The sequence below is a fragment of the Mauremys mutica genome, chromosome 2, assembly GCF_020497125.1.
Source record: "Mauremys mutica isolate MM-2020 ecotype Southern chromosome 2, ASM2049712v1, whole genome shotgun sequence".
Taxonomy (NCBI): Eukaryota; Metazoa; Chordata; order Testudines; family Geoemydidae; genus Mauremys; species Mauremys mutica.
Window position 1 is genome coordinate 122,271,696 of NC_059073.1, and position 26,509 is coordinate 122,298,204.

At 40.3% G+C, this 26,509-nt stretch overlaps 1 protein-coding gene across 1 annotated transcript in view; it reads right to left on the reverse strand.

Annotated features, from left to right (window-relative positions):
• The window catches only part of EXOC2 (exocyst complex component 2), a 186,492-nt gene that overhangs the window by 153,949 nt on the left and 6,034 nt on the right, over positions 1–26,509 (reverse strand). The window contains exons 2-4 of the mRNA XM_045006233.1: positions 10,408–10,567; positions 3,313–3,489; positions 1,729–1,855 (exon numbers count right to left, since the gene is read on the reverse strand). Of these exons, the coding sequence (XP_044862168.1) occupies positions 1,729–1,855; positions 3,313–3,489; positions 10,408–10,525 (422 nt within the window). The 5' untranslated portion in view covers positions 10,526–10,567. The remainder of the gene's footprint in view (positions 1–1,728; positions 1,856–3,312; positions 3,490–10,407; positions 10,568–26,509) is intronic.

The window sequence follows — 26,509 nt, forward strand, 5'->3', positions numbered from 1 at the left end:
TCACTACTAATTTGTTTTGAATTCCCTCTCCTCAGTCAAACCTAAAGCTAAGTCTTTCCCAGCATTATTACTTCCCAGATTCCTCCTCCCCATTACATATCTGTGTTTGGGATTATAATTTCCCAGACGTACCTTGCATTTTTCTAAGATAATTCACCTCTTGTTGTTTTCTGCCCAGATTTTTGAGATCTTTCCACAACCTTTTGTATTATTTTTGTACCACTCCCTGCACACTAGTAACTGTACATTTTATAACATGCTACCTACTATTATTAAATTAAAGAAGATATTAAGTAAGACTGGATCCAATAGTAAACTCATCTGTACCTTCTAGACTCCTCTTTCAATTTAACATTTGTTAAATTAAATCCTTTTTTTACATTCCCTTCAGGCAGTTGTCAGTCATGTGACATTAATCATAGTTAAGCTGATCTGAATTCATTTTGACAGTTCTGAGACTGTATCCAAGGGTTTATCAAAATAAAGCCAATCTTAAAAATAACCAAGTCATGAGCAATAAGCAGCACTGGTTTATGAAGACTAGATCTTGCCTGACAAACATTTGTTTGGATACAGTTACAAAATTGACAGATGAATGGAAAGCAGACAATGTAACAGATTTGGATTTTCTAGACATGATTGCTCTCTCCATATTTTACTATGGATAGGATTCAGACTTTGAGAGAACAGTAATTGCCTGGATTTAGGGTGGTAAGAATTCAAGTATTTTACAGAAATAATTGTGGAAATGAAGATATTCAAACTTGAATGATGATAATTATTTAACAGAAGATTTTATCCATTGTGGCAAGAATAAAGGGACAATATCCTAATTAAATCCCAAATGCATACATAGTTATGATAACCATTTCAAAAGGTACACTGTCAAATCTGAGAGAGGCCAAAAATTAGAACTTTCAGCTTTCTTGATTCACAAGTGTGCGTCATGCTGCCCCATTCTTGTGCAAAGGAGAAGATACCGAAATAGTTTCTCCGTCGCTACTCTGAAGAAATGGACAGAGAGATCACAAACAAGCCATGCACTCCAGACAGAATGGATCCCATAGTAAAATAGTCTAATTTTACACAGCCTTTGTTTTTGAAGGGGCTGATATCTTACTTCCGAGGAATTTTATTTCTAAATGCTATTTTAGGTTCCATTATGTTTTGGGCACTGGTAGTATCCCTTTAAAGCCCTATGACAGATTTATAATAAGGGAGTAAGTTTATTACAGAGCAATTTTATAAAGTCTACAATAGTTGTGAACACAAGCCAAGGGGTTTGTGGTTAGAAACCCATATTAATGTTTCAATAAAAGTAAACTAGTTGATGGATACATAAAACATATTTCACATTGCAATACTAGCAAAAGGTATCTATCTAAACGTGCTTAAAAGCTCCACAGAACTCAAGCACAACACTGAGAGTTCTATAACTGCAACGTATAAACCCTTAGACCCTAAGTTATTTGTCAATCCCAAAACTGTAAACATCACAAGGTTCAATGAACTAGGCTCTCAGATTATCTGACTTTCTTATCGATCACCCAGTAATATAGACAAAAATTAGGATTACCAAACACCACTGAATACTAGGTATTGTGCCATCAGCTAATTGAATTTTCTTGTCTTTCCCCACCCTTTAAGCTGTTAAACTTTTCTGGAATTCATATAATGATATATAGAAAAAACCACTAAGAAAGTGGATTAAAGGCATTTGGTACTCACTTGTCTATCTCAATACCAAGCGGATTAGCTGGGCGTAGAGACAAGGGGGGAATCCCTTTGTTCCTGTCAGTGCGCATGTCATAATAGTTCATTTCATCAACCCAGACAGCAGACTGATCCAAGATACCTAGAGAAAACAAAGCACATATCCTTAAAACAACAAAGGCTGTCCAGCACCATCAACTTCGGCCATACTGAAGTAATTTGAAAAAGACTGAAAAATATAAAATGCGTGCCTAGGTAATATTTTGGAAGATACAGAACAAAACAACCTGGATACAATTATGCTAAACTATTCGCTTAGAGTAGCTGGAAAGGTATCAATGGCAGGGCATCACACCTTACATCTCACAGACTGCACTGTTCTGTTTAAGATACAAAGTACCAACACGGACAAGTTAACAGAAAATAATAAAATAGCACTTTTCCAAGTCTTTTACTCATCACCTCCAACCCTGTCACCCGCCAAAGATACCAGCTGCTAATGTGGTAGTCTCTCTCTTTTCATAAATTTTGGGGAAGATTCACCACTCAGCCAGAATAAAAGTTAACTCTGGTCACAAGCCCCTTAGCTAGCAAGTCCCCCAGTATGTGGCAGTCCTCAATGACTGTAGAGCAGAGAGAACTGGCTTCCTCCCAACAGTTCAAGCATAGGGAACATGTCAAGGCCCTCAGTCTTTTGGCAAAACACAGATTTCTTCCTCCCCCAAGACTTCCCCCTCCCACGAGTTTCTAATAAAGTTTGAAATATTAATATTTGGATTGTAAAACATTAGAACAGCTCTGGAGAAAGTATGTGTTATTTAACTGCCATTGAAACCACAGAAAACAAGAACCTAAACTGTTGCTTTTGTGTAGCCTTTATATAAACAGTGCCTGTCTTAATTTCTCAATGATCTAGATTGGATTCTAATTTTTTTTTTTATTCAAAGGACATTTTTGACAGGATTGCAGATGAAATTTGGGGTTAGACTACTTGACAACATTCTTAATTATTAAACAACATACTAGAAATACCCCAAAAAGAAAGAACGAACGAAAGGTAGGTGGGTGGGTGGGTAGGTAGATAGGTGTGTGTGTGTGTGTGTGTGTCTGTCTGTCTGACCAGGTATTAGTTGCTAATGTTGCTTAATCATAACAGCATCCAATATTCAACTCCTTTTTCAAAAGGCTAACAGTCAGAAGGAACCATAGGTGTACTGTCCACACCTTCCTTTTGTGTCTTCTACTGATTCATTAGGCTTAACAGCCCATTAAAGAACTTGATTACTGGGACTGTTGTTTTTGCAAGTATTAATATCCATTCTAAAGGGTAGGAGTGTGTGAAGGAAACCGAAGAGTTTTCGCTTTCAGAAGAACAGATGCCTTTAATGACCAATGTATAAGTATACCTAAAAGGTAGATTTCAACCCAAAATTTGTATTGTTAGTATATACTTTGCAAGTACTAAACAAGTAAAGAGTAACTAAGGAACAACTATCAGTGGGTTAAATTTTATAAATAACTGTTATTTACAAAACCAAAGACAGCTAGTCAATTTTCATTATTTAGCAAAAATAACTAAGTTTGAATGAGGCAAAATACCTATTTTCTCAGGTTTCAGGAGTTTGAAGGAAACAGTCGAAGTTCCTCTGCCACCTGATTTTGTAGTGACAATAATGTCCCCCTTATCATTTTTAGCTTGTCCCACTCGACACACTATTTTACTGGCAGACATCCATTCAGCAGTCAGCAGACAGTTGTGTCCGCAGATTGTTAAACCTGAAAATCAAAGACTTATTGTGAATAAAACTGATGAAATACAGTCTGTCTTATAATAGTTAGTTTTCTGTTTATCTAGACATGTTATAAACAAATAAAAGAATTCTGCCAATCCTGTCTTTTATAATTTAGATGGATAATATTGATGTTTACATTTAAGTATTTTTTCCTATTTTTATGCATTTAAACTTTCACAGTTGTGGAAAATTATGGGTGGGGGAGGTCAGACAATTATTTAATGACAAATAGACAGATTCAAACTATTAAGCGTTATAAACTGTTAAAACACAAACTGTCATCATGTGTCAAAATATACAAAGTAAATATCCTTAAATCAACAAATCAGACCCGTTGTTACTATTCATTCCCTAATCCATTTGTAATAAGTCTAATTCAAAAATGTAAACAACTAAGAAGTTCTCAAGCAGCATTTTTTGTACTTGGCCTGTCTTTACATTTTGATTACCATCAATGTTAAGTATTTGTTGCGGGTTTGTGTATGTACAATGAAATCAATGTTTACTGACAACTACTGATAAAAATCTAATCCTTCCAAGCCTAGTTAGAGATAATTGAGATACTCTCATCTACTAATATTGTACCTCTTTTATAGTACTTTGTAGATCCAATACAGTAAGGAAATCATGGGTATATTTTTCAAAAGCACACAGGTCACTTAAGAACTTAAGTCCTATTGATTTTCAGTGGGAGGTAGGCACTTTTGAAAATAGGACTTAAGCTCCTAATCATTTAGGTACTTTAGAAACTGTTTCTCCCTACGTACTAAGTACATTGCTGATCAGCCTCTATATCTTCAAAACACTGCACAAATATTAATTATTCAGTTTTCAGGTATAGGTGTCTAGATTAGCTCCTGCCCCAGTACAGATGGTACATCACTGTAATCAGACAATGCCAGGGTTTTTTTTTTAAATTGGGTTGGTTTGTATTTTCAATTTCTAGAAAGCTCTTACCAATTTAACAGATACTTACATGAAAAAGGTCCGCATGTGTTGCACAGCCCCAAATATTTCACACTTTCTTTTGTCATAATTTAATTCTTTGACCGTACACAGCAGACAAATTTGGCAGGTTTGAGTCAGATAGCACATCTCTACCTGGCCAAATTCATTTTTTTTAAGGGGACTAAAATGCTTTTTACAAGAGAGTGGAATATTCAGAAATAATTCTTTTTAAAATGTACAGGGATGGTAGATAAATTATGTATTTTTTGACAGTGACCATCCACAGCCTTCTTCATTCTATTCAACCAACAGAATGGTATCCAATACTGATTGCAGTACCTCTCCAGTTAATGCATTGAATGAGAGCACCCTTTTCTGGCAATGACACAATGACACCATTTGTGGAATATTACTAGAAGCTATGGGAAACTAAGCTGATCAACATAATAAGGGAGTTTATATGATGGAAGCAGATGTGCAGTGAGGTCACATATAGGCCTGGGTGACTATTGTGATACTGTGACTGGAGTTGGGCAAGGATCTGTGTTATTTAACAATTCTCTTTGAATTAGCACCAGACTGGGTGATGAAGAGGGCAACAAAAGGCACTATGGATGGTGTAAAATAGATTAGCGGAGATAAGTTACATGACTTTGACTTTGCTGATGAAATTGCCTTACTAAGTATGATATGGCACTGAATGATTCCCCTCATATCAGATGTAAAACAGGAAGCAGCAAAAATTGGATTGAAAGTAAAAAGTTATGAAGGTCAGAAACTGGACAACAGATTCAAAGATGAATGGGAATGGAAAAGAAATCACACAGGTAGAAGAGTTCAGCTATCTGGGGAATGTGATGACATTTGAAGGGGACTGTGAAAGATATTGATACAAGATTAGGAAAAGCAAACAGAGGTCTTTCACATTAAACTAAACCATGACTATACCATGTGACTGTACTGAACTCACTACTGTACAGAGCAGAGACAATGGCTAAAACAAGGCGATTGATGGGTAATCTCCAGAGATGGCTGAGGAAGATATTACACATTTCATGGAAAGACAAAACAACAAATGCAAGAGTAAGGAACTTGACAGAGCAGGACATGTTAGAAAATATCAAAAACAAAAAAAGGCTTGGGTGATTTGGACATGTACAACATATGGAAGATTGGAGCAAGTGTTAAGCAAGCATTGTACCTGTGGGAGGAAGGAAAAAGTGAGGAAGACCAAGGAAAAACTGGCAGAAGACAGTGACATAGTAAACTGAATGTGCTGGCATCACCTGAAGTACTACAAAATTAGTGAGTGACTGTAATCAATGGAGGAACTGGACTCCCAGATGTGTCAGTGGTACCAGAGGAACTAAGATCTAAAGTAAAGGTGACCAGCAAAGAAATAAATCTGGTCTCTGTGCAGTTGTGTGTTACTGGGTTGTGGTGTTTTTGTTGTTGTTGTGGTGGTTTTTTGGGGGGGGGGGGGAAATAGGGAGGTTGCTTTTTTGTGATAAATTAGGAAGGAAGGAAAGGAAAGGTTTTATGTTTGCATTTTGCCTTCAGAATGTATGAAATATCAAACCCTGTCTTTTCTGGCTTTTGCCCAGAATTTTTGGAAGGACAAAAATAAGAGGCTGGAGTGAAACTTTTCTCAGCCCCAACTGAAAAGGTGAGTTCTTTAACAAAGAACTTTTTCCCAAGTGTGTGATAGGAGTTTGAATTAAGTAGGTGCTAAAAAAATAATAAAGAAATAAAGAAATCAGACTTTGAAATCTGGGCAATTGAGAGGGAAAGTGATTTTTAGTCACTGTTTAAAGACTCTTGTCTTATGATATAATTGCCACTAGTCTGTCAAGTATACATAAAGTCATCCCACAAAACCAGGGTAGACAACACCAGACTTTTCTAGTGTTAAGACTAGCAAGGGGGAAAAAGCATTTTTTTTTAAATTATAACAACATTCAGAATGTCTTTATACATCAAAAGAAGCAAAAAAGAGCAGCCTGTTTCCTCCTTTGTAGGTCAGTTTTAAGGTTCACTCAATAAGATTCATTTCATTACTATTTAATTTAACTTGATGGAATAATTTAACTTGGATTTTAACTAAAAAAATGTAGGAAATGTTTATACTTGTGGAAAATCGTTTGAAGATTTCTACATTATTTAAGAGTTTTTTTCCTGCCTTCAATTTTATTTCTTAAATAAATATTACTACTCAGGGAACATGGGACTTAAGAAGTCCACTAACTTAAAAATTTGCTATGATCGGCTTCACCTCACAGAATAATAAATGACATGGCACTGTAATGTATGTGCTCTTCATTAATGTTTTGCATACCACACTAAATATAGTAACGGCACAGGGCTAAAACTTTACAACTGACAAAAGATCTCCCTCAATGCATATTTGAATCCAGAAACAAACTTGTTCCCAAATGACAGAACCTCCTTATAAATGAAAAGTATTTCCTTAAATTTTTTGCAAGTGTTTTTACAGTTTCATAAGTTTCAAAGTCGCAAGTGACTTACAACCTGGTTGTCTTTAACAGAATGATGTAAAAAGGCACATTTTCTTTCTTCATACATGTGGCATTCAGTTTGTTCCCAAGCACATAACATTTTCTACTTTTTATTGTATTATAATGCTTTTTGGCAGCAGGTGGTAAGGAGAGTTTAACTGAGGTTTATAAAAATATTAGGCCTGAATCCAACAAAGACTTGCAAGTGTGAGTACTCCCATCGTGTGTAACTCTTTGCAAGACTGGGATCTTAGGGAATGTCTATGCTGCAATAAAAAACCCATGGCACTGAGTCTCAGGGTATGTCTACACTACGGGATTATTCCGATTTTACATAAATCGGTTTTGTAAAACAGATTGTATAAAGTCGAGTGCATGTGGCCACACTAAGCACATTAATTCGGCGGTGTGCGTCCATGTACCGAGGCTAGCGTCGATTTCCGGAGCGTTGCACTGTGGGTAGCTATCCCGTAGCTATCCCATAGTTCCCGCAGTCTCCCCTGCCCATTGGAATTCTGGGTTGAAATCCCAATGCAAAAACAGTGTCGCAGGTGATTCTGGGTAAATATCGTCACTCAATCCTTCCTCCAGGAAAGCAACGGCAGACAATCATTTCGCGCCCTTTTTCCCTGGATTGCTCTGGCAGATGCCATAGCATGTCAATCATGGAGCCCATTTTGCCTTTTGTCACTGTCACCATATGTGTACTGGATGCTGCTGACAGACGCGGTACTGCACTGCTACACAGCAGCATTCATTTGCCTTTGCAAGATAGCAGAGACGGTTACCAGTCATATTGCACCATCTGCCATTGTAAATTGGCGATGAGATGACGGTTATCAGTCGTTCTATACCGTCTGCTGCTATCATGGGTGCTCCTGGCTGGCCTCGCTGAGGTTGGCCGGGGGCGCATAGGCAAAAATGGGAATGACTCCCCGGGTCATTCCCTTCCTATGTTTTGTCTAAAAATAGAGTCAGTCCAGCCTAGAATATGGGGCAAGTGTACTAGAGAACCAGAGAGCACAGCCGCTCCGTGTCAGAGCCCCAGAGATCCCGCAGAAATGATGAGCTGCATGCCATTCTAGGGGGTGCCCCTGCAACAACCCCACCTGTTGCTTCCCTCCTCCCCCAACCCTCCTGGGCTACCGTGGCAGTGTCCCCCCATTTGTGTGATGAAGTAATAAAGAATGCAGGAATAAGAAACACAGACTTTTTAGTGAGATAAAATGAGGGGGAGGAAGCCTCCAGCTGCTATGATAGTCCAGGCAGGACAGAATCTTTTCTTTACACATGAAAGTGGGGGGGGGGGGGAGGGCTGATGGAGCTCAGCTCCCAGTTGCTATGATGAGGACGGTTACCAGCCATTCTGTACCATCTGCTGGGAATGACCAGGAGTCATTCCTATTTTTACCCAGGCGCCCTCAGCTGACCTCACCGAGGCCAGCCAGGAGCACTCACAGGATGACGACGAGGACGGCTATCAGTTCTTTTGCACTGTACCGTCTGCCACCGGGGAGGGGAGGGGAGAGGATGCTGCGGTTTAGCGCTGCAGCACCCCATCTACCAGCAGCATGCAGTAGACATAGGGTGACATTGAAAAAAGGTGAGAAAATATTTTTTTCCCTTTTCTTTCGGGGTGTGTGTGTGTGTGTGTGTGTGTGTGTGTGTGAGAGTGAGAGTGAGAGTGAGAGTGAGAATTGACGACATATACCCTGAACACCCGGGAAAATGTTTTTGACCCTTCAGGCATTTGGAGCCCAGTCAAGAATGCAAATGCTTTCCAGAGACTGCGGGGACTGTAGGATAGCTGGAGTCCTCAGTACCCCCACCCTCCCTCCATGAGCGTCCATTTGATTCTCTGGCTTTCCGTTACGCTTCTCACGCAGCACTGTGCTGTGGCCTCTGTCTATCATAGCCAGGAGATTTTTTCAAATGCTTTATCATTTTGTCTTCTGTAACGGAGCTCTGATAGAACAGATTTGTCTCCCCGTACAGCAATCAGATCCAGTATCTCCCGTACGGTCCATGCTGGAGCTCTTTTTGGATTTGCCACCCGTGCTGATCAGCTCTCCACGCTGGGCAAACAGGAAATGAAATTCAAAAGTTTGTGGGGCTTTTCCTGTCTACCTGGCCAGTGCATCTGAGTTCAGATTGCTTTCCAGAGCGGTCACAGTGGTGCACTGTGGGATACTGCCTGGAGGCCAATACCGTCGATTTGCGGCCACACAAACCCTAATCCGACATGGCAATACCGATTTCAGCGCTACGTCTCTCGTCGGGGAGGAGTACAGAAATCGGTTTAAAGAGCCCTTTATATCAATATAAAGGGCCTCATTGTGTGGACGGGTGCAGGGTTAAATCGGTTTAACGCTGCTAAGTTCGGTTTAAACGCGTAGTGTAGACCAGGCCTCAGAGTTCAGGTCAGCTGACATGGGATCACAGGACTCGGCTGAGGGGCTAAAAATAGCAGTGTAGACGTTTGGGCTCAGGATGGAGCCCGAGCTCTGAGACCCTCCCCACTCACAGGGTCTCAAAGCCTGGGCTCCAGTGGAAGCCAGAACTTCTACACTGCAATTTTAGAGCTCCACAGCTTGAGCCCCACAAGCCCAAGTCAGCTGACCCGGGCCAGCCACAGACGTGTAGATGTACCTTTAGACACTCCCCAGAATAAGCTAAATGTTAAATAAGCTAAGATAAAAATTACAGTGACTTTCAACTCTCCTACATCAACACAGAAGATGATTAGCAGCAAAGATTTGAAAGAAGACTTATTTACACTGTAAAATAATGCACAATTGCCCAGGTGTATTATTGGAGGGGCTGTGGTGTGGCATAGCGTGACTTCAAGTGGCAACACAGAGTCCAGGTGAATTAGCTGGAGTGCTAAAAAGTACAACAAAAATTGTGTATATATAGTGCCTTTTACCTACATATATAAAAGGGTTTTTTTTGTTTGGTTTGGTTGTGTTTTTAAACAAATATTCACTAAGCTTCAACATCCTGGTCAGAGCAAGAAAATGTTGTTATACTCTTTTTTTAGATGGCAAACTGAAACACAGTAAAGTTAAACAATTTGAACACAGACACAGAAATCACTGGCAGAGTAGGGAACAGAACTTGGGCGTTCTGTTCTACAATCATGGGGTAAAATCCTGGTTCCATTGAAACCAAGGACAAAACTCTCATTGGCTTCACTACAGCCAGATTTCACCCAACTACAAGACAAACCACCTCTGGCAGAAGTAATAAGTTACACATATATTTAACGTGTATATTACCAATTCAAAACCATCTTTCCAAACTCATGGGGATAACTGTATATTATCATACTACACATTGTGTATTTCCTCTGAATGTAAAGATATCAGAATCTGTCACCAAGCAGCTTCTTGCAGTCTAAAAATGTGGAATGCATCAAACCATTTCTCTGAATTTACCTATGAGGTCTGTTGGCCCAGTTCCCAAGTTTTCTCCTCTAATTGTGACTTTTGTCCATGAAATCCCTTCATTGGGAGAGATACCAGTTACAAGAGGGGGCTGGCGTGATCGAGACATGATATTTTCCTTCTGTGGTTGGAAATCCAGTTACTCAGCAATCTGTTCAATAAGGAACAATAAATACAGTATGTAAGTATTTACAAAATAATTATACCAAAAACTGAAAACATTAAAATTGTAAAACTAAACATCTTTTTAAAATGTTTTTATAAAAAACAGAGTTTTCACCACACATTTTAAACTTTTTATATTAATTACTAGATGTCCTTGCATTTACACATATGTATATTCAATAACTCCAGTTCTGCATTAAGTATGGAAAGTAAAAATCCCCAAAAAGATACATTAGAAACAAATCCATTAACATTCATAATGGTAAGTCAGAGGACACCTGTATAAGGTTATAGTAGTAAGAATTAGGAAGAATCTACTCAGTCAAGTCCATCCTTGGCTTAGATCAGAGGTATGATTACGTATGTTCACAACCACAACACCCCCCTTCCTGGAGAGGGAAAGGATTCCTCAGGAGTAGTTTAGATAAATGATGAGCGTTTATCCAAAATGGAAACCACTCTTACTCTGCAAGTAAGAGACAGCTCCCAATACCAACATAAAGGAGAAATCAATATTATCGACAACAATATAAAAAAATCCTATCTGGCCCAGGACAATATATGTTTTGAATACGTATTCAAACAGCATGTGAAATTATTTGAGAACCATTTCCAGAATCATTTTGCATTTCAAATCAGGAGCCTGCCTGAATCATTTCAGTTATCCCAGCAGTCATAAACACTACACTGTGTCATGCAACTCATACTTACTCCCTAATTAATTCTGATACTAAACTTCTTGCTGTTTATTAGTAACTTTCATTTGTGAAGCTTTGCAAGCCACAAAGCAGATGCATAGGGCTTGAAGCAACATTATCTCCCACTGGGTTCTTTCTGCAGCTGCTGCACAGGGATTCAGTCCAAAGAAGCAAATAGGTCCTGTAGTAACTTTAACAGTAAAGAAAGGGGCAAGCATAGCTGGGTTCGGGGACAGCAATCCACATATGATGACTCCTGTGTCAAGGGATATATGGATCACTTCATCTATTCTGTGACCCCCTAATCTTGCCAGGCAGGACAATTTTTTACAAAAAAAACTCTGAGGGGGGACCTCACAGCATTTAGTCCCCTCTGCACAGCCTTCCACCAGTGGCTCTTGAGGAGAAGATGATCTGTCATCATGTATTTATAACAGGAACTCCTCTAGTCCAGGCAAGCCGATAACCAAATATGACACCTGAAAAAAAAAATGGCCAAAACCTTTCAGCACAACTTAAATAGATGCTAGTGAGAACATGACAGGATGTGATCCATGACAAATGACTTCTGAGTAGTCCAAAAATATATTGGTTTATGGTACAAGATAATATATTATGAAAGTAACAAAAGTACAGGTACTGTACAATATAAAAGTCAGGCCTGGTGGCTGTCCAAAATGGATTAAAGCTATCTGTGCAACCTTAATTTAACCTCTTTGTGCATATGCATTATGAGTGGGGCCCTACCAAATTCACTGTCCATTTTGGTCAATTTTCTGGTCACAGGACTTTAAAAATAATAAATTTCATGATTTCAGCTATTTAAATCTGAAATTTCACAGGGTGTAATTGTAGGGGTCCTGACCGAAAAAGGAGTTGTGGGGGGGTGGGGTTAACAAGGTTATTGCGGCGGGTGGGGTTGTGGTACTGCTACCCTTACTTCTGTACTGCTGCTGGCAGTGGCATTGCCTTCAGAGCTGGGCAGTTGGAGAGCAGTGGCTGCTGGCCGGGATCCCGGCTCTGAAGGCAGAGCCGCTACCACCAACAGTGCAGAAGTAAAGATGGCATGATATGGAATTGCGCTATTGCCTGCAGAGCTGGGCCTTCAGTCAGCAGCCGCCACTCTCTGGCCGCCCAGCTCTGACAGAAACAGTGGAGAATTAAGGCCGGCAAAGCATGGTATTGCCACCTTTACTTCTGCACTGCTGCTGGCGGGGCACTGCTTTCAGAGCTGGGCACCTGACCAACAGTCGCCACTCTCCAGCCGCCCAGCTCTGAAGGCAATAGTTTATCCACTCACAGACTATTTTTTGGATGGGATTCCTACCTCACTCAATGCACAGGATGGGCAGGGCTCACTTAATGAGCACCTATTCAATATTTTGTTTTCCCTTCACTGTTCAATGCATGACCCCAAGCTGTGCTTATTACACGCTACTCAAACCCTATTCTGAAGACAGGATTATTAATTTCCTCCAGGCCTTTTCTATGGTGCTCATCACTACAGTCTGAGTGATTCATAAACATTAACTAACTTTCACAACACCCAAATGAGAAGGGGGTATTATCATTCCCATTTTACAGATGAAGAACTGAGGTTCAAAGAGATTAAGGTCAAAAGTAATTTTGGTAACCAATTTGAGATGACTAGGACATGATTTTTCAGAGTACTCTGTCATATGAAGTGCTATATAATACTAAGTACAGCTCCCATTCGCTTGAGTTGTAACTGTGAATGCTTCACACTTCTGCAGATCAGACACCAAGATCTCAACTCAGGCACCCAGAAAATAAGGAACACAAAATTAGTGACCACCATGAAAAGTTTGGTCAAATGACTTGTCGAGCATCATATAACAAAACTATGGTAGAGACAGGAATAGAATCCAATTTTCCAGGGCAGCAATCAACTGCCTTAATCATGAGACCACCCTCTCTCTTTGCATCCTATGCCTCATTCACGACACACCACCCATTTTCTGCACAAATGACGCAGGGTCCTACAGACAAGTCTCCTTCACTATATAACCCTGTTTAATTCCCCGAGCAGGCCCATCCTATGCACTGAATGAGGCAGGGGGTCTGTGCAAAAAATACTTTGTAATCATGGCACAGAAACTGTATCATAATACATATGAACAAGGGGGCCGAATTAAATCAAATGTATAATCTTAATTCTGGCATTTCCTGGCTTTTGGGGGCTTGGTATTGCAACTTAATAATGTTCTTTTAACACAATTTTTTAGTGTGTAATTTCCTACATTTTTGAAATACAGGGAGTCCTCTGACCTTAGGACACAATTCGTTCCTCAGAATTGTGTTGTAAGTCGAAACTGTTTTCCCATAGGAATCAATAGTATGAAGTGGGGATTGGTTCCTGAACCAAGGTCTGATACACTATGTATTAAATGAATTATAGATAAGTAATGTTGCAACGTCAATGTATTTACTCTACACTGTATTTTGTAAACATATAAACTCACATATGCTGCTCAGATGCTGGCAACACAGGCTCAGAAAGCCAGGGAGAATGGCACACATGTTGAGCTTCAGACAATCACTGCTCAAGCTTTCTGATTGGCTCTCCACCCCGGGCTCAGCCAATCAAAAACAAGCAGCAACCGTACCCAGCAACAAGCTGCCCTGCTGCCTCAAAGCCAATCAGAAGTGACACCTTCCAGCTCCATACCAGTATAACGCAACCAGGAAGTGATTTCAAGTGAACTTTAGGCAAATTGAGCATCGTAAGGGCAAACCAAGCGTCGTAGGGGAGAAATGGGCACTCAATTGAAAAGCATCATAAGTGGCGTCCATGGTAAGTCAGGTGTCATAAGTCTGAGGACTCCCTGTAGCCAACTGAAAAAACATAAATTCTATCATGTGTCATCATATTGACACCCACATGGATCAGCAGCAGGGTTGGAACCCTTTATATCCACTGCGCAGACCTCAGTCACTTGATCTAGTGGACTCATAGCAGTAGTCATCCTCTGTGGACCGGCACTAGAGGTGGGATGAGACACTTTGCCAGAGGATTTCATAGTTATTTGTTGATAGCAGAGGAATGGCGAGACTCTGGAATCTTGGGCTCCATTCCAGGCTCTGAAGTGGAGTGTGAAGGGGGCACAGACTTCTCTGTCCATTCCCCCTTAGTTTGACCCCTTTGCACCATCCCTTCCAAACTGTCCCTGTACTAATCCCCTTCCCCACTACTAGCCATTCCTAGCCTCCACTCTTCAGTCTTCTCATCCAAAATCCTAGTCCCCGTTTCCTTGCCCAGCAAGTCCTCGTCTCACCCATCCCAACAGCTTATCCCAGTCTTTCCCACAGTCTCAGTCTCCTAGCCCTGCAATTCAAGTGCCCACACCGTATCCTCTTCCCCAGGCTCTCAGGCCATGCAGTCCCAGTTTCCCCTTCCTTGATCATCCGATGTCTCTCTTCCCCACCCTGGCCTCCATTTGCCTGCTCCGCCTTATCTCAGTGTGTGTCACCGCACCACTGCTTCTTTTTCCCCCAGTGTGTTTTTGTAAAAAAGTGACAGTTCTCCCCTCACCCTGGGCTCTCTGTCCTAACTATCTCCCCACTCTCCTATCCCCAGTCTCCTTGCCTAGCCAGTCCCAGTCTCACTACAATTCCAACTCCCTCTCCATCCCCCAGTTCCAGTCTTCCACCCCTAAGTGCATTGTTCACATCTATTCCCTCTCCGCCCACTTTCTGGTTCAGCTCTTGTCCCCTCGGCATTCCATTCAGATAGCTTCCTCTTCTTCAATGCCTGGGCATCATTAGAAGAGGGCATTGAGAGCACAGAAGAGACAGGCTCTTTGCTCTTAGTTCCTGTGCCCAGGCCAGCTGGGAACTGCGGTTTCAGTGAAAGTCTTGCTCAGACCCAGGTTGCATTATGCTCAGTGAGGACAGAATCTTCAGAGAATTAAATTGCTAGGCTGTAGCAAGTCTCTGAGCATGTGCGAACTGTGATTTTTTATTTTATTTTATTTTATTTTTTACAACTTGCCCAAATTTAGGTGGATTTTCACAGGGACAGCAAAAAGCACATCCTGAGAAATTCTCCTGCCAAATTTCAAATCCCTGCACCAAACAACAGTAGCTAGAACTTCTCAGTAAAAAAGCTGTAAGAATTGTTATTAACATGGGCAAATGTCACTAGCCTCATTCTCAAAAGTGGCTGAAATGTTTTGAATGACATTTTCCAAAAACAGCCTGAGGCAGGCACCAGACATTCATAATTTCAGCCAAAATAGTTACAATTTTGCAAACTTATAACCAAGTACCAAATGAAAATATCATCTCATAATGTGAAATGTAAAGCAACCTTAATAATAGGAGCTCTGCCTCTAATAAATAAGATGTTCAAAGATTAAGTACATGTGTATCCCTCCTCACAAGTTTTGTGCCTATTGCCAAGTTTAAAAATACTGTTTTTTTGGAAATTTTGACTGCATTTCCCACATGGATCAAAGGTAGCAGTTATCATAGGCCCAGATTCATCCCTTCCTGTGGAAACAGATCCAGGGAGAAGACAATATTGTCAGCAGAGGCGATGGTCTTCCTTCCTCCAAAAAGCTGGCTTTGGAGACTACTCTGAAACTTGAAGGATAACAGGGCCATCTGTGAACACGTCATGTCTCTCTGGTTCCTGACAGACTCCCCATGCCTTCTCAGGTCCAGAGTTTGATGACTCCACTAGAGACCTACAGAGATTTCCCCAGAATCAAAGAATCCTTGAAATGTAAGGATCTTGAGAGGTCACCTAGTCCAGCTCCCTATGCTGAGACAGGATAGAAGAGATCTTGCAGCCTACAACTGTATTATTCTCTTTGAGTGATTTCCACAGGGCCAGAAGGAAAATACTGTGCATTCTCCAGTAGCCTACCCACCTAGTCTCTATCCCCTCCATCAGTGTGGAGAGATCTCCACAGAAAGTAGAGGGGTATGGCAGTGCCATGGAGGTTGCTAAGCACCCCACTTCCACAGGAATTGGAAGACAGATGCATGGATCTGAGTGAGATCATCTGGACCATTATATTCATTGGACACATTTAGAGAGATTTATATAGAATTTTAAAACAAAGACCAAAACACAGGTCAAAATAGAGGAGCCTCACTAGTAATGTGGGGGAAATCTCTAGAAGACAAAATGAAACAGAAAAAAAACTATTTTGTTATTGCTTGATTTTTCTTCACCAGAAAATTTTTCAGTTTCTTTTTACTGGGGATAGTGAATCTTTCAAAATATCTGGGCATACAGGTAATGTGTTGGAATTAAGACTTAACTCAAAAGTAATATTAAAACATATTTTGCTGGATTTCAGAAACTAGCACTTGATCTCTTTCCATGATGAGCTGAATATATGTAATAAAGATGTTGAGCCTTCTGAAGTCTAATATTTTTTCTAAAATATTTCTATATTTATTGCAGAACTGCTTTAAAAATATTTCACTGGAATAGAGAGCCTGAAATAAATCTCAAAATGTTACAGCTGGACTATAGCATTCAGACTGTCTAGAGCAGTTGAGTTTTTATTTACAACAATTGGCTTCATTATTTCACAGAATAGGTAAAGGAATTCTATATATATCCTCTCCTAGCTACAAAGAGTGAGCAAGTGCTTGGGACCATTCTGCTAAAGAAGTTTTGTTCTGTATTTAGATGTATAATATTAAACAGAGCATGAGAGAGAGAGAGAGAGAGTGCACACGCGTGAGAGAGAGAGAATGTACGTACCTAGGTCTTAGGGCACTTATATAAACAAACAGAAAGATGCAGAATTGTATGGGTTTGTTAACACTGGTGTAGAAGGGACAATGTAAAATAAAATGTTAAACAGTATGCTTCAAGGATCCCAACTACTGCACAGATATCTACTAGAAATACCACATACAACATTATAATCAATTTGCCAAATCTCTACAAATAATAGTTATCATTGCAGTTAACCTTCCAGTAAACTTGACTCGTGAAAATAATATAGAAATTATTCTCTCCATTCTGCTACCTGGAGCTTACACCGTGCTTTTCTAATTCATGGTTTTACTAGAAAGTAAAATTCTGGTTTTACTTCCCATCCCCTCACTTGCAGTGACTATTTGCCAATACCCAATATTTACCTGACTATTTATAAGTCTGCCCTGACCCCGGGCTTTTATATTCTAATTGATTCCTTCTGCATATTTCTAGGATGGAAGAAGTGATAATCAAGTAGGGAAAGGTAAGACTGGCACTTTTTAAAAAGGAGACTCAATGAAGGAGGACACAACGGATTGTCAGAAATGAACAAAGAATAAAAATATTTGCATTAATTATATTTAAAAAAGCAATATTTTCAGGCTTTCTAGCATTATTGCAAATGTAAAGACCATGGATTGGAACTTATAACACTGACCATTAACATAACACATAATATACTGAATGGTATTTTTCTGTCAGCATTTCCTCACAGGAAGGCCCTTGTTCCGTGTACAGCCCAACTGACTAAAGTAGTACAGCTAGTCTCAGTGGAGCACTGTGTTGTAAAGGTCATCAGACATAGATCCAATTGTAGGATCGAGCCCCTAATATAGTCAAATCAGCACTAAAAAATCACGAACAAAAAACCAACTCAATACCCACTAATCTTCAGTGTCAGAAATTTCCCACCCAAATTCAGTAAACAATAAAGCTCTAACACAGCTATATTTGAGATCCTAAGTTCTTCTGTGTAAAGTATAAAAGAACTTGTCAGAAGGTCCTGAACAGAAAGTACCACGGTATTCTAGTTATCCATAAAAACTAGAACAACATGAGCGAGAACAAGGCAAGTTTCCCCACACTGCCCTGACAATGTGTCTTGATTGTTACACATAGGGACCACTTCTACTGGCTAGAAGGGGAAAGAAGATACAATAGTTCAATCCATTTGGTCACTGGCATCCTTGCTAAGACGCTCAAGGATGGTTTGTATGTATGATGCAATGTGTATGATGCAACCAGTCCAACAGGAACTAGATTGAGACCACCCATTCATGTCACATAGTTCAAAAAAGCCATTAGCTAAAAATGATTCTAACTCAGTAGTCATCAAATTTGAAATACTGACCTATAGATAAAAGACCCAAAAGATTACAGGTGTCCCCAAAATGCTAGTTTCTAATTTTCTACTTCCTTTAACTTATTTTTAAAGAAGTGTAAACTGGAAATTAAACATGACTTTTATAATTCTAGGAAGAAGCACATTAGGAAAATACTAAATCATAGCCAGAGTACATATCTAGGGTTATAATTATAAATGTAGCCTCAAATAGGAAACCCGGCACAAAAACTGACTGTTCACCAGGTTTATAAACACTGGTTGAAATAGTACAATTCTCTCTCTTTTTATTATATGTGCCCAACACCGTGCTGCCAGCAAGTGGAAGAGAGACATTTCCCAGTTTTGTCATCTTCTGAGCTTTTGTGCATCTGGTAGTCTCTCAGCAACAAACTCAGAGCCATTAAAGACCATTGTTCTTTCCAGTGAGCACCCAAAGTGAAGCTTGAAAAATATATCCGCTACAAAACACCTATCTGACTATAAAGAATGTTCAGATAGGCTTTTTCCAGTAATAATCATCACTTTGAAGTTTAATTAGTTAATTTCCCGTTGTCTCCATTATTAAAAAAAACTTTTACAAAACTGCTGTCGTACTTCTCTGAGGAGTGTTATTCATAGACAGATTGGATGCGGAAAGACAGGTTTCTCAGCAATGTTTTTTTCTGAGAAGTTAGTCTTATTGAAGAAATTTCCTTAGGACCTTTCTTCTTTGTTTGCTTTGGACCATATTCCTTTATTATAGTAGTTGTCTCTTTTTTAGTATCTTGAGAAAACAAAGTCACAAAAAAGGTGTAATCTGGCATACACATCAGTTGCTTGATTGCGTTCCATGACTGTTTCCAGATAAGTCTTTTTGATATCATGTTGGTTATCATAATTCTTGGTGTGAAGTGCAAGGAGCTGAGAAGTATCCACTACAAACAAAACTATTGGAGACATCTTGCAAGATGAGCACAATCCTTTTCTCTTTAAATGAATTTCTCAAGTAAGTTTTCTGATCACACATATGGATCTGGCAAACCACGCAGAAACAGCAGAGGCTATCAAATCTGCTAAGAAAGCTATTTAACCTTTGGGACTACTCTGAGAATTCTGATTCACTTTCTAGGACAAGCTGGGTGGCCAAATGGCAAGGGATGAGAGAGGATAAAGGAATTGTCATAACTGATCAGACCAGTTTTGTGAAGCAGGATATTGCTGACATTACCAGAATCTGAAATAATTTAGTCACAGTTGTTCAGGACTTCGATGTATGATGATGTCCATTGGATTCACGTTTGGACAAGGCTATCATGAGAATGACTGCAGACATTAGGAGGCAACTTTCTGCACCAAACATTGGAAGAGGTGTACGGGGAGAGCCACACTCAGCTTCGGTAATTATTGAGGGTTGGGGGTGTTTTACTAACCTGTTGCGGACGTGTGTAAGTGCTTGAGACTAAGTTTAGCTTTAAGTGAAAGCACTCCTGTGTTGTCCTGTTTGTGCCAGCCACCTATTGGTTGGATGGCCGTGTCTCCCTTGATTCATCTCCTGACACCACCTCACACAGAGTAAAAGTTACCAAGAGCTTTGGGTTGAAAGAACCCCAGGTAACAGAGGAGGATTAACAATTAGATTTTTTGGAGTTTTGTCAATAGAGAAAACACCAGTTAACATGTCATAAAGATGAGTTCCAGGCTTTGGAAACAGTAAAGTCACTTGGTTCCAATTACTGAAAACCCAGTTAAATTAAAGTCCCCAGCACTTTGCAAGATGAAATTTCTGACAAGCAGTCAACCTGAAAGATTCTCTCTCAGATGAAAGAGTAATGCTGGGGTCACAATGCATTGCTGCAGTCATCCAGCAGAGGGAATCTGAATTCAAAAGAGGAAATTAAAAATAAGACTTATTTGCCATCATTGTGGTGGAACGAGCATATCTACCGCATAAGCTATGTCAAGACCAGTACATGCTCCTGAATGTGTTTTAGTCACAAAATACCTAAAGAAAAAACTCCAACATTCATAAAAATATTATTGTTCAACCAGTTGTGGTGCAAGGCACAGCAGGAATGCCCAGCATGGCATGCTTCATTTTCCAGAGTATTCATCAGAGAATTAGTTCCATTAACTGCCTTCTAATATATAAGGAACTGCTAATTTGGAAGTGATATGTTAGGGACCCCAGGCCCACTGAAATCAATTAGCAGTTACATGCTCTCAACAAAGGCAGACTTTTGAAACACACTTTAAAAAATACAAGCCAAAAAACCTTAACAGATTCCATAAATTGAAGAGTCTATCATCCTGGTTAACTATGAAACATACTTTTTCCACCACACAAATCTAATGTATTTGTTTAATACAGAAAACGCCAAGTGTTTCTTGGAGAACACTGTGATACAACAGAGTCAATGAAGAAGCATGGCAAATGACCCAGAGGAGGACAATGAGATGATTTACTAAGAAGTTCCTTAGATTTTTAATTCAAAGCCACTGCAAACCAATGAAAACCACTACTGCACCCTTTTCTGTGCTTTATCTTCCCAGAAATATAAATTCAGACAGACATGCTATACAAACCAAGATTTAAAAGTAGCCAAAAAGAAACAATGAAAATAACTGACATTTATTAACCCCTCTGGAGATCTTCAGTGCCCTACAATTTCCACAGCCTTCAACACTGCATCAATAATACAAAGTCTAATCCCGCAAGCCTGCCAGAAAAGACTGGGAAGTGACTAAGCTAAACAATGCTGAAATTCCAAGTGATATTAAGAGTCCATGCACGTTTATTTATATAATAAAAAAAGACTTGTCAACTTAAACAAGAAATGCTCATGAATGTTATATTTTGTGGAAAAAAAGTCTTCAAAACACCACTAAGCTACTTATAATGAAAAGATGAACAAGTATAAAATAAAGGGTAATATCACCATTACATGGAACTAGTAAAGCCTCGTTTGTCTTAGCTTGTCATATCTGGCACATTGAGTCAAGCCAATATTAACATTGACAAACATGTTAAATTTACAGGCCAGTGTCACATGCCAAAATCAATTTAGAATTTGAAAGTATAAATTTGTGGGAGATGGGGGGACAAATTATGGAAAACAAAAATGCGATTTTATATTAAATGACCTGATGTGATGCCTTATTCTGTTGTTAAAGGAACATGTTTTGGTCACATGATCTAGTCAGCCAACGGGTCTATATGTTTGTTATATTATCTTTTAGGGTAGCCGAGTAATGCCCATTCAATAGTTTTGTTTTCACAGTGACTGTACCTGTATATCTTAAAACTCTAGCTTTACTTAACCCAAAAAAGGTATATCTTCCAGGCAATATATCTTGACACAGTGAAAGCAAAATAATCACAGTATTTAGCAATGTCACTAAGATTTCTGAGTCACAAGGGATTAGAAGTCTGGACCTGAAGCAGATGCTGTGAAAACACTTGGTAGAGGGGTTCAGTGCATATTTCAGACTGCACTGCAGCTGCAAGGGATTGACGCCGCTAACTGTGGAATCAAGCTCAGGAGAAACTCCGGGCATAGTTCCGGCATCCGAAATAAATTAAAGTAAACAGTGTTGCTCTCTCTCATCCACCCTGTTAGCAGCCTCTCTGCCGAGCTGGAGACCACACACCCAGACCACACAGCACCAGCTGAACTCACTCGCACGCAACATCTAGGAGCTGTCACTCTACTGAGGTATGAAGAGGAAAGATGAAAGGGGGGGGGGAAACGGAGTGGGGTGTGTGTGTTTAAGAAAGCTGCTTGCCTTCTCCTCCTATCCTTGCAGCTGGCTTTTGTGTTGTGAGGTTTGGGGAGGAAGGAAAGGAGAAAGAAGAAATCCATAATCCTTGCTGAGAAAACATACCGGTAATGGCCTTTTGTAGTAATGACTTGCACTCCTCTTGTAGCATTTTAGTAGCTGATGAAGGGTTAACATCAATTAACCTCCTATCTGTCACATGTCAAAAAAATCTTACGCTTGTATCAAATACTAAATTGTAAATACTAAATGACTGCAGTATGTGCAACAGATCTACCTGGAGAACATGTGTCAAATATTCAAATAAAGTACTTGACATGTTTTATATTTGAAAAAGATTATCACAAAACAAACCCCATTAACTAAGGGCCAGATTACGTTACCCTTATTCAGGGCTTGTCCACACACAGAAGAGATGCACAGATTTAAATTAAATCAGTTTCGAATCACACCTTTAACTAAATTGGTCCAATTTTGTACTTAGACCAAGCCTCACTTTGAATAGTACCTTACAACACAAGCAGTCTCATCGAAGTCATTGGGATTACCTGTCATACAAGATGCCACTCAGTGTAAGAGTATCTCAATCTGGCCCTTTGAGTTAAGACTGCACCAGGGCATAGCCCACCAACATAAACTACTGAAACCAAGGAAATTACCCTTTCAGTGGTCACACATAGAAAGTGTCTTTTGTTGTGAAAGATTTGACCACTTTAGGAATACCCACTATTATTTTTAAGATGTGGGGGATACCACTAAAAGCAATATCTGTCAAAACAGAAAAAAATTGAAATGAGACCATTTAAAAACCTTTAATACCTTTCTACCCTGGGCACACTTCACCGTAATTAACCCCACTTCACCCCTCACTCTGCCTCCTATCCACCACCCACACCATATATTCCTCCTCCCTCAAACTCACTAAGAAACACACAACCTTAACTTTGCCCATACACACAATCCAACATCCCATATCCACTCAATCACACTTTGGCCCTATCTCAATCACCCATCTGTCTAAATCACAACCTACATACTTCACCCGTTCATTCAGCAAAATCACCCACAAAAAACTAAAGCTCATACTCTTACTTTCTTTCCACACTACAGTAATTCCTATATGACAAAACAAACTCAGTTTCATAAACCAGGGTTATTATGGTTTGCCCTAGCATACAAAATAACCAGAAACACTCACCAAGATTTTATGAAATGTAACACAAAACATACTATTTACTTCATAAGCATGCTTAATTCCTTAAATTCATATTGTCCAAGACTTAAAACTTTCAATTCTACAAATATTATACAAAAAACATAAATACATGAATCCCAATCTACTTTTCACTGTTTTGTATCTGCCCTTAGATAAAGAAACACTTTCACTACTCCTAACCTATTATAACATTTCAACCAAACCAATCCAAATTTTCTTTAAGGCATCCTTCACTGATGCTGAACAGGCTTGAGAGGAGTAAAGGTCTTTTAAAACTGGTCAAATTCTGAATTCAGGTGCCCCATAATCTACTATTTGACTTCCACAAATTTCTACCATGTTGATGCCACAAACTGTGAAACAATCTCTTTCACAAACACAGAAAGGATTACCACCTCAAATCAAGACAGTCACACTATTCCTGACAGTTTATGTTTTACTTTAGAACAGCCTATTTTCAATGGACATTAGTCCATTAAATAAGTTGTTTCTTATCGCTTCCTTTAATTTGGCTGATTTAACATGTCAAAATACATGTACTGATATTTGGTAATCCCTAAAAATACTAATCACCCATTTGATTGAAAAATACTAATCAACAGCTTTGGCATTTACTAATTAGATGAATTTACATAGTAAATTCAATAACATGAAGACCAAAAATGACCTTGCCAGCCATACTGTCAGATAGCTCACAAGCTTTCTATAAATTTCCAGACTAGCAAATCAAACCCTCTCCTAATTTAAGACTCCACCTACTTCTCTCTCCAACATCCATTGAAAGCTTATTCCATCCACGAGCCTTCCAGTCTCCAATCACCAGTGATTCTGACCACATATCCCCTTCGATTCAAGGCTTCTACAATTCTGTAACTTTCTTACTGTTTCCTAATAAACCTAACAGTCTTTACAAGAATGTTAGTGTTCTCAACAATCTCCTTTCAACTTCTTAAATTAGTTAAAAGTTCTTATTCACAGACTGAAATTGGAGCCCGATGTTTTGAGCATCAAAAAACTTTCAAACATGTTTATGTAAATATATTAAGAAGTTAAAAAAACTAACTAAATAAATCCCACTGGGGTGGGTTTTTGTTTGTTTTACTAGAGAAAAAAATAAAACACCAGAGGTTTTTCATAACCTCATGTATCTACATACTCTATTCTTCAGCCAAGCATTATTAGTCATAAAATAGCCACATCTATACAATTAATATGGCTGGAGTAAACCTTGTGTTTGTTGGTGAGGATATAAGTGACTGGGAGGTTGATAAAGTAAAGTGATGTTTGCAGTGTGTCATCGTTGGTTCCTTGGTTTTACTGTTTGCATTGGAGGGAAATGCTCTTGTGCCACTATAACTCAAAGGGCTGGTCTACACTACGGGGGGAAATCGATCTAAGATACGCAACTTCAGCTATGTGAATAACGTAGCTGAAGTCGAAATATCTTAAATCGGATTACCTACCGTCCTCACTGCGCGGGATCGATGTCCATGGCTCCCCATGTCGACTCCGCTACCGCCGTTCAGGTTGGTGGAGTTCCGGAGTCGACAGGAGCTGATTCGGGGATCAATATATCGCGTCTAGATGAGACACGATATATCAATCCCCGAGAAATTGATTGCTACCCGCCGATATGGCGGGTAGTAAAGACGTACCCAAAGTATTCTGCACTCCCCCAATACCCCATGCTTGCTACCGACCCTGATTCAGCAAAGTACTTAGGCATGTGCCTGACTTTTAAGCACGAGTAGTTCCTATGCAATATGTGCTTAAATGCTTTCCTGAATGTGGGCCTGTATGCACAGATATGCAAATAATATGTTTCCCTCAGTTTAACACAAGCAATATGTCTGTATTAATATTGGAGGTGGCCTGTGTGCTCCCAATCTGTAGCCTGGATCTTCTGTCTAAAAGCCTGTCTCTCGTGTGGTTATGGAGAACTGAAGCTGTCTGTAAAGAATTAAAGTTTGTCGCCTTCCGTGATGATGAAAAGGGACTATGTTATGATAACAAAAGCATACCACCTTTCTTTATAGTTCTTTAAGATTATTTGTCAAGAACATAATGTTCATTTTTGCAGCATGAAGCAATGTATCAATGTTGAGAACCATTTCAGTCACACACACCACCAGGCATTTGAAAATTTTCAATAATAGCAATTTTAAAGTAGTTAGATTTTTAAAGAGAGACTCTGGTCTTCAAATTTTTTTTTTTGAAAATTCAGTGTGTCTGTATTCACCATTAGGTACTCACCAGTGGGAAGTTTTTGTTTCATTTAGAGATTTAACTTTTACGTGAAAAGTCTAACCTTGACTTTGGAGCTGCTATCAGCCTCTTTAGATATAGAGCAATGATCACCAACCAGCCGATCATGATCTTCGGCGGTATAGTGTGGCTGTTGCTAAGGCAGGCCCCCTGCCTGCCGCCGCCCCACACTGCTCCGGGAAGTAGCCAGCACAGCCCCGGGGGCGGGGAAGCAAGGGTTTTCCTCGCGCGCTGCTTCTGCTTGCAAACACCGGCCCCGCAGTTCCCATTGGCCAATGGGGGTGGTGCTTACACAGAGAGGCAGCGCATGGAGCTGCGTGACCCCCTCCCCGGGGGGCCACAGGGGCATGTTGGTCCCTTTCGGGAGCAGCGTGGGGCTGGGGCAGGCAGGGAGCCTGCCTTAGCCTTACTGTGCCGCCAACCAGGAGATGCCCAAAGTAAGTGTTGCCCAGCAGGAGGCCGCACCCCAACCCCCAGCCCCCTCCCAGGGCCAGCACCCCATACCTCTTCCTGCACCCCAAACCCCCTTCTGCACCCCAAACCCCAGCCCCCTCCCAGGGCCAGCACCCCATACCCCTTCCTGCACCCTGAACCCCCTTCTGAACCCTGAACCCCGAACCCCAGCCCTGAGCCACCTCCCAGAGCCAGCACCCCATACCCCCTCTTGTACTCTGAATCCTCTCCTGCACCCCAACCTCCAGGCCCTTCCCAGAGCCAGCACCCTGCACCCCAAAACTCACCCCAGCACTGACTCCCTCTCAGAGCCAGCACCTCATACCCACTCCTGCACCCCAAACCCCAGCCCTGAGCCCCCTCCCAGAGCCATCACCCTGTACCCTTCCCGCACCCCAACACTCTGCCCCAGCCCAGAGCCCCCTCCTGCACCCAAACTCCCTCCCAGAGCT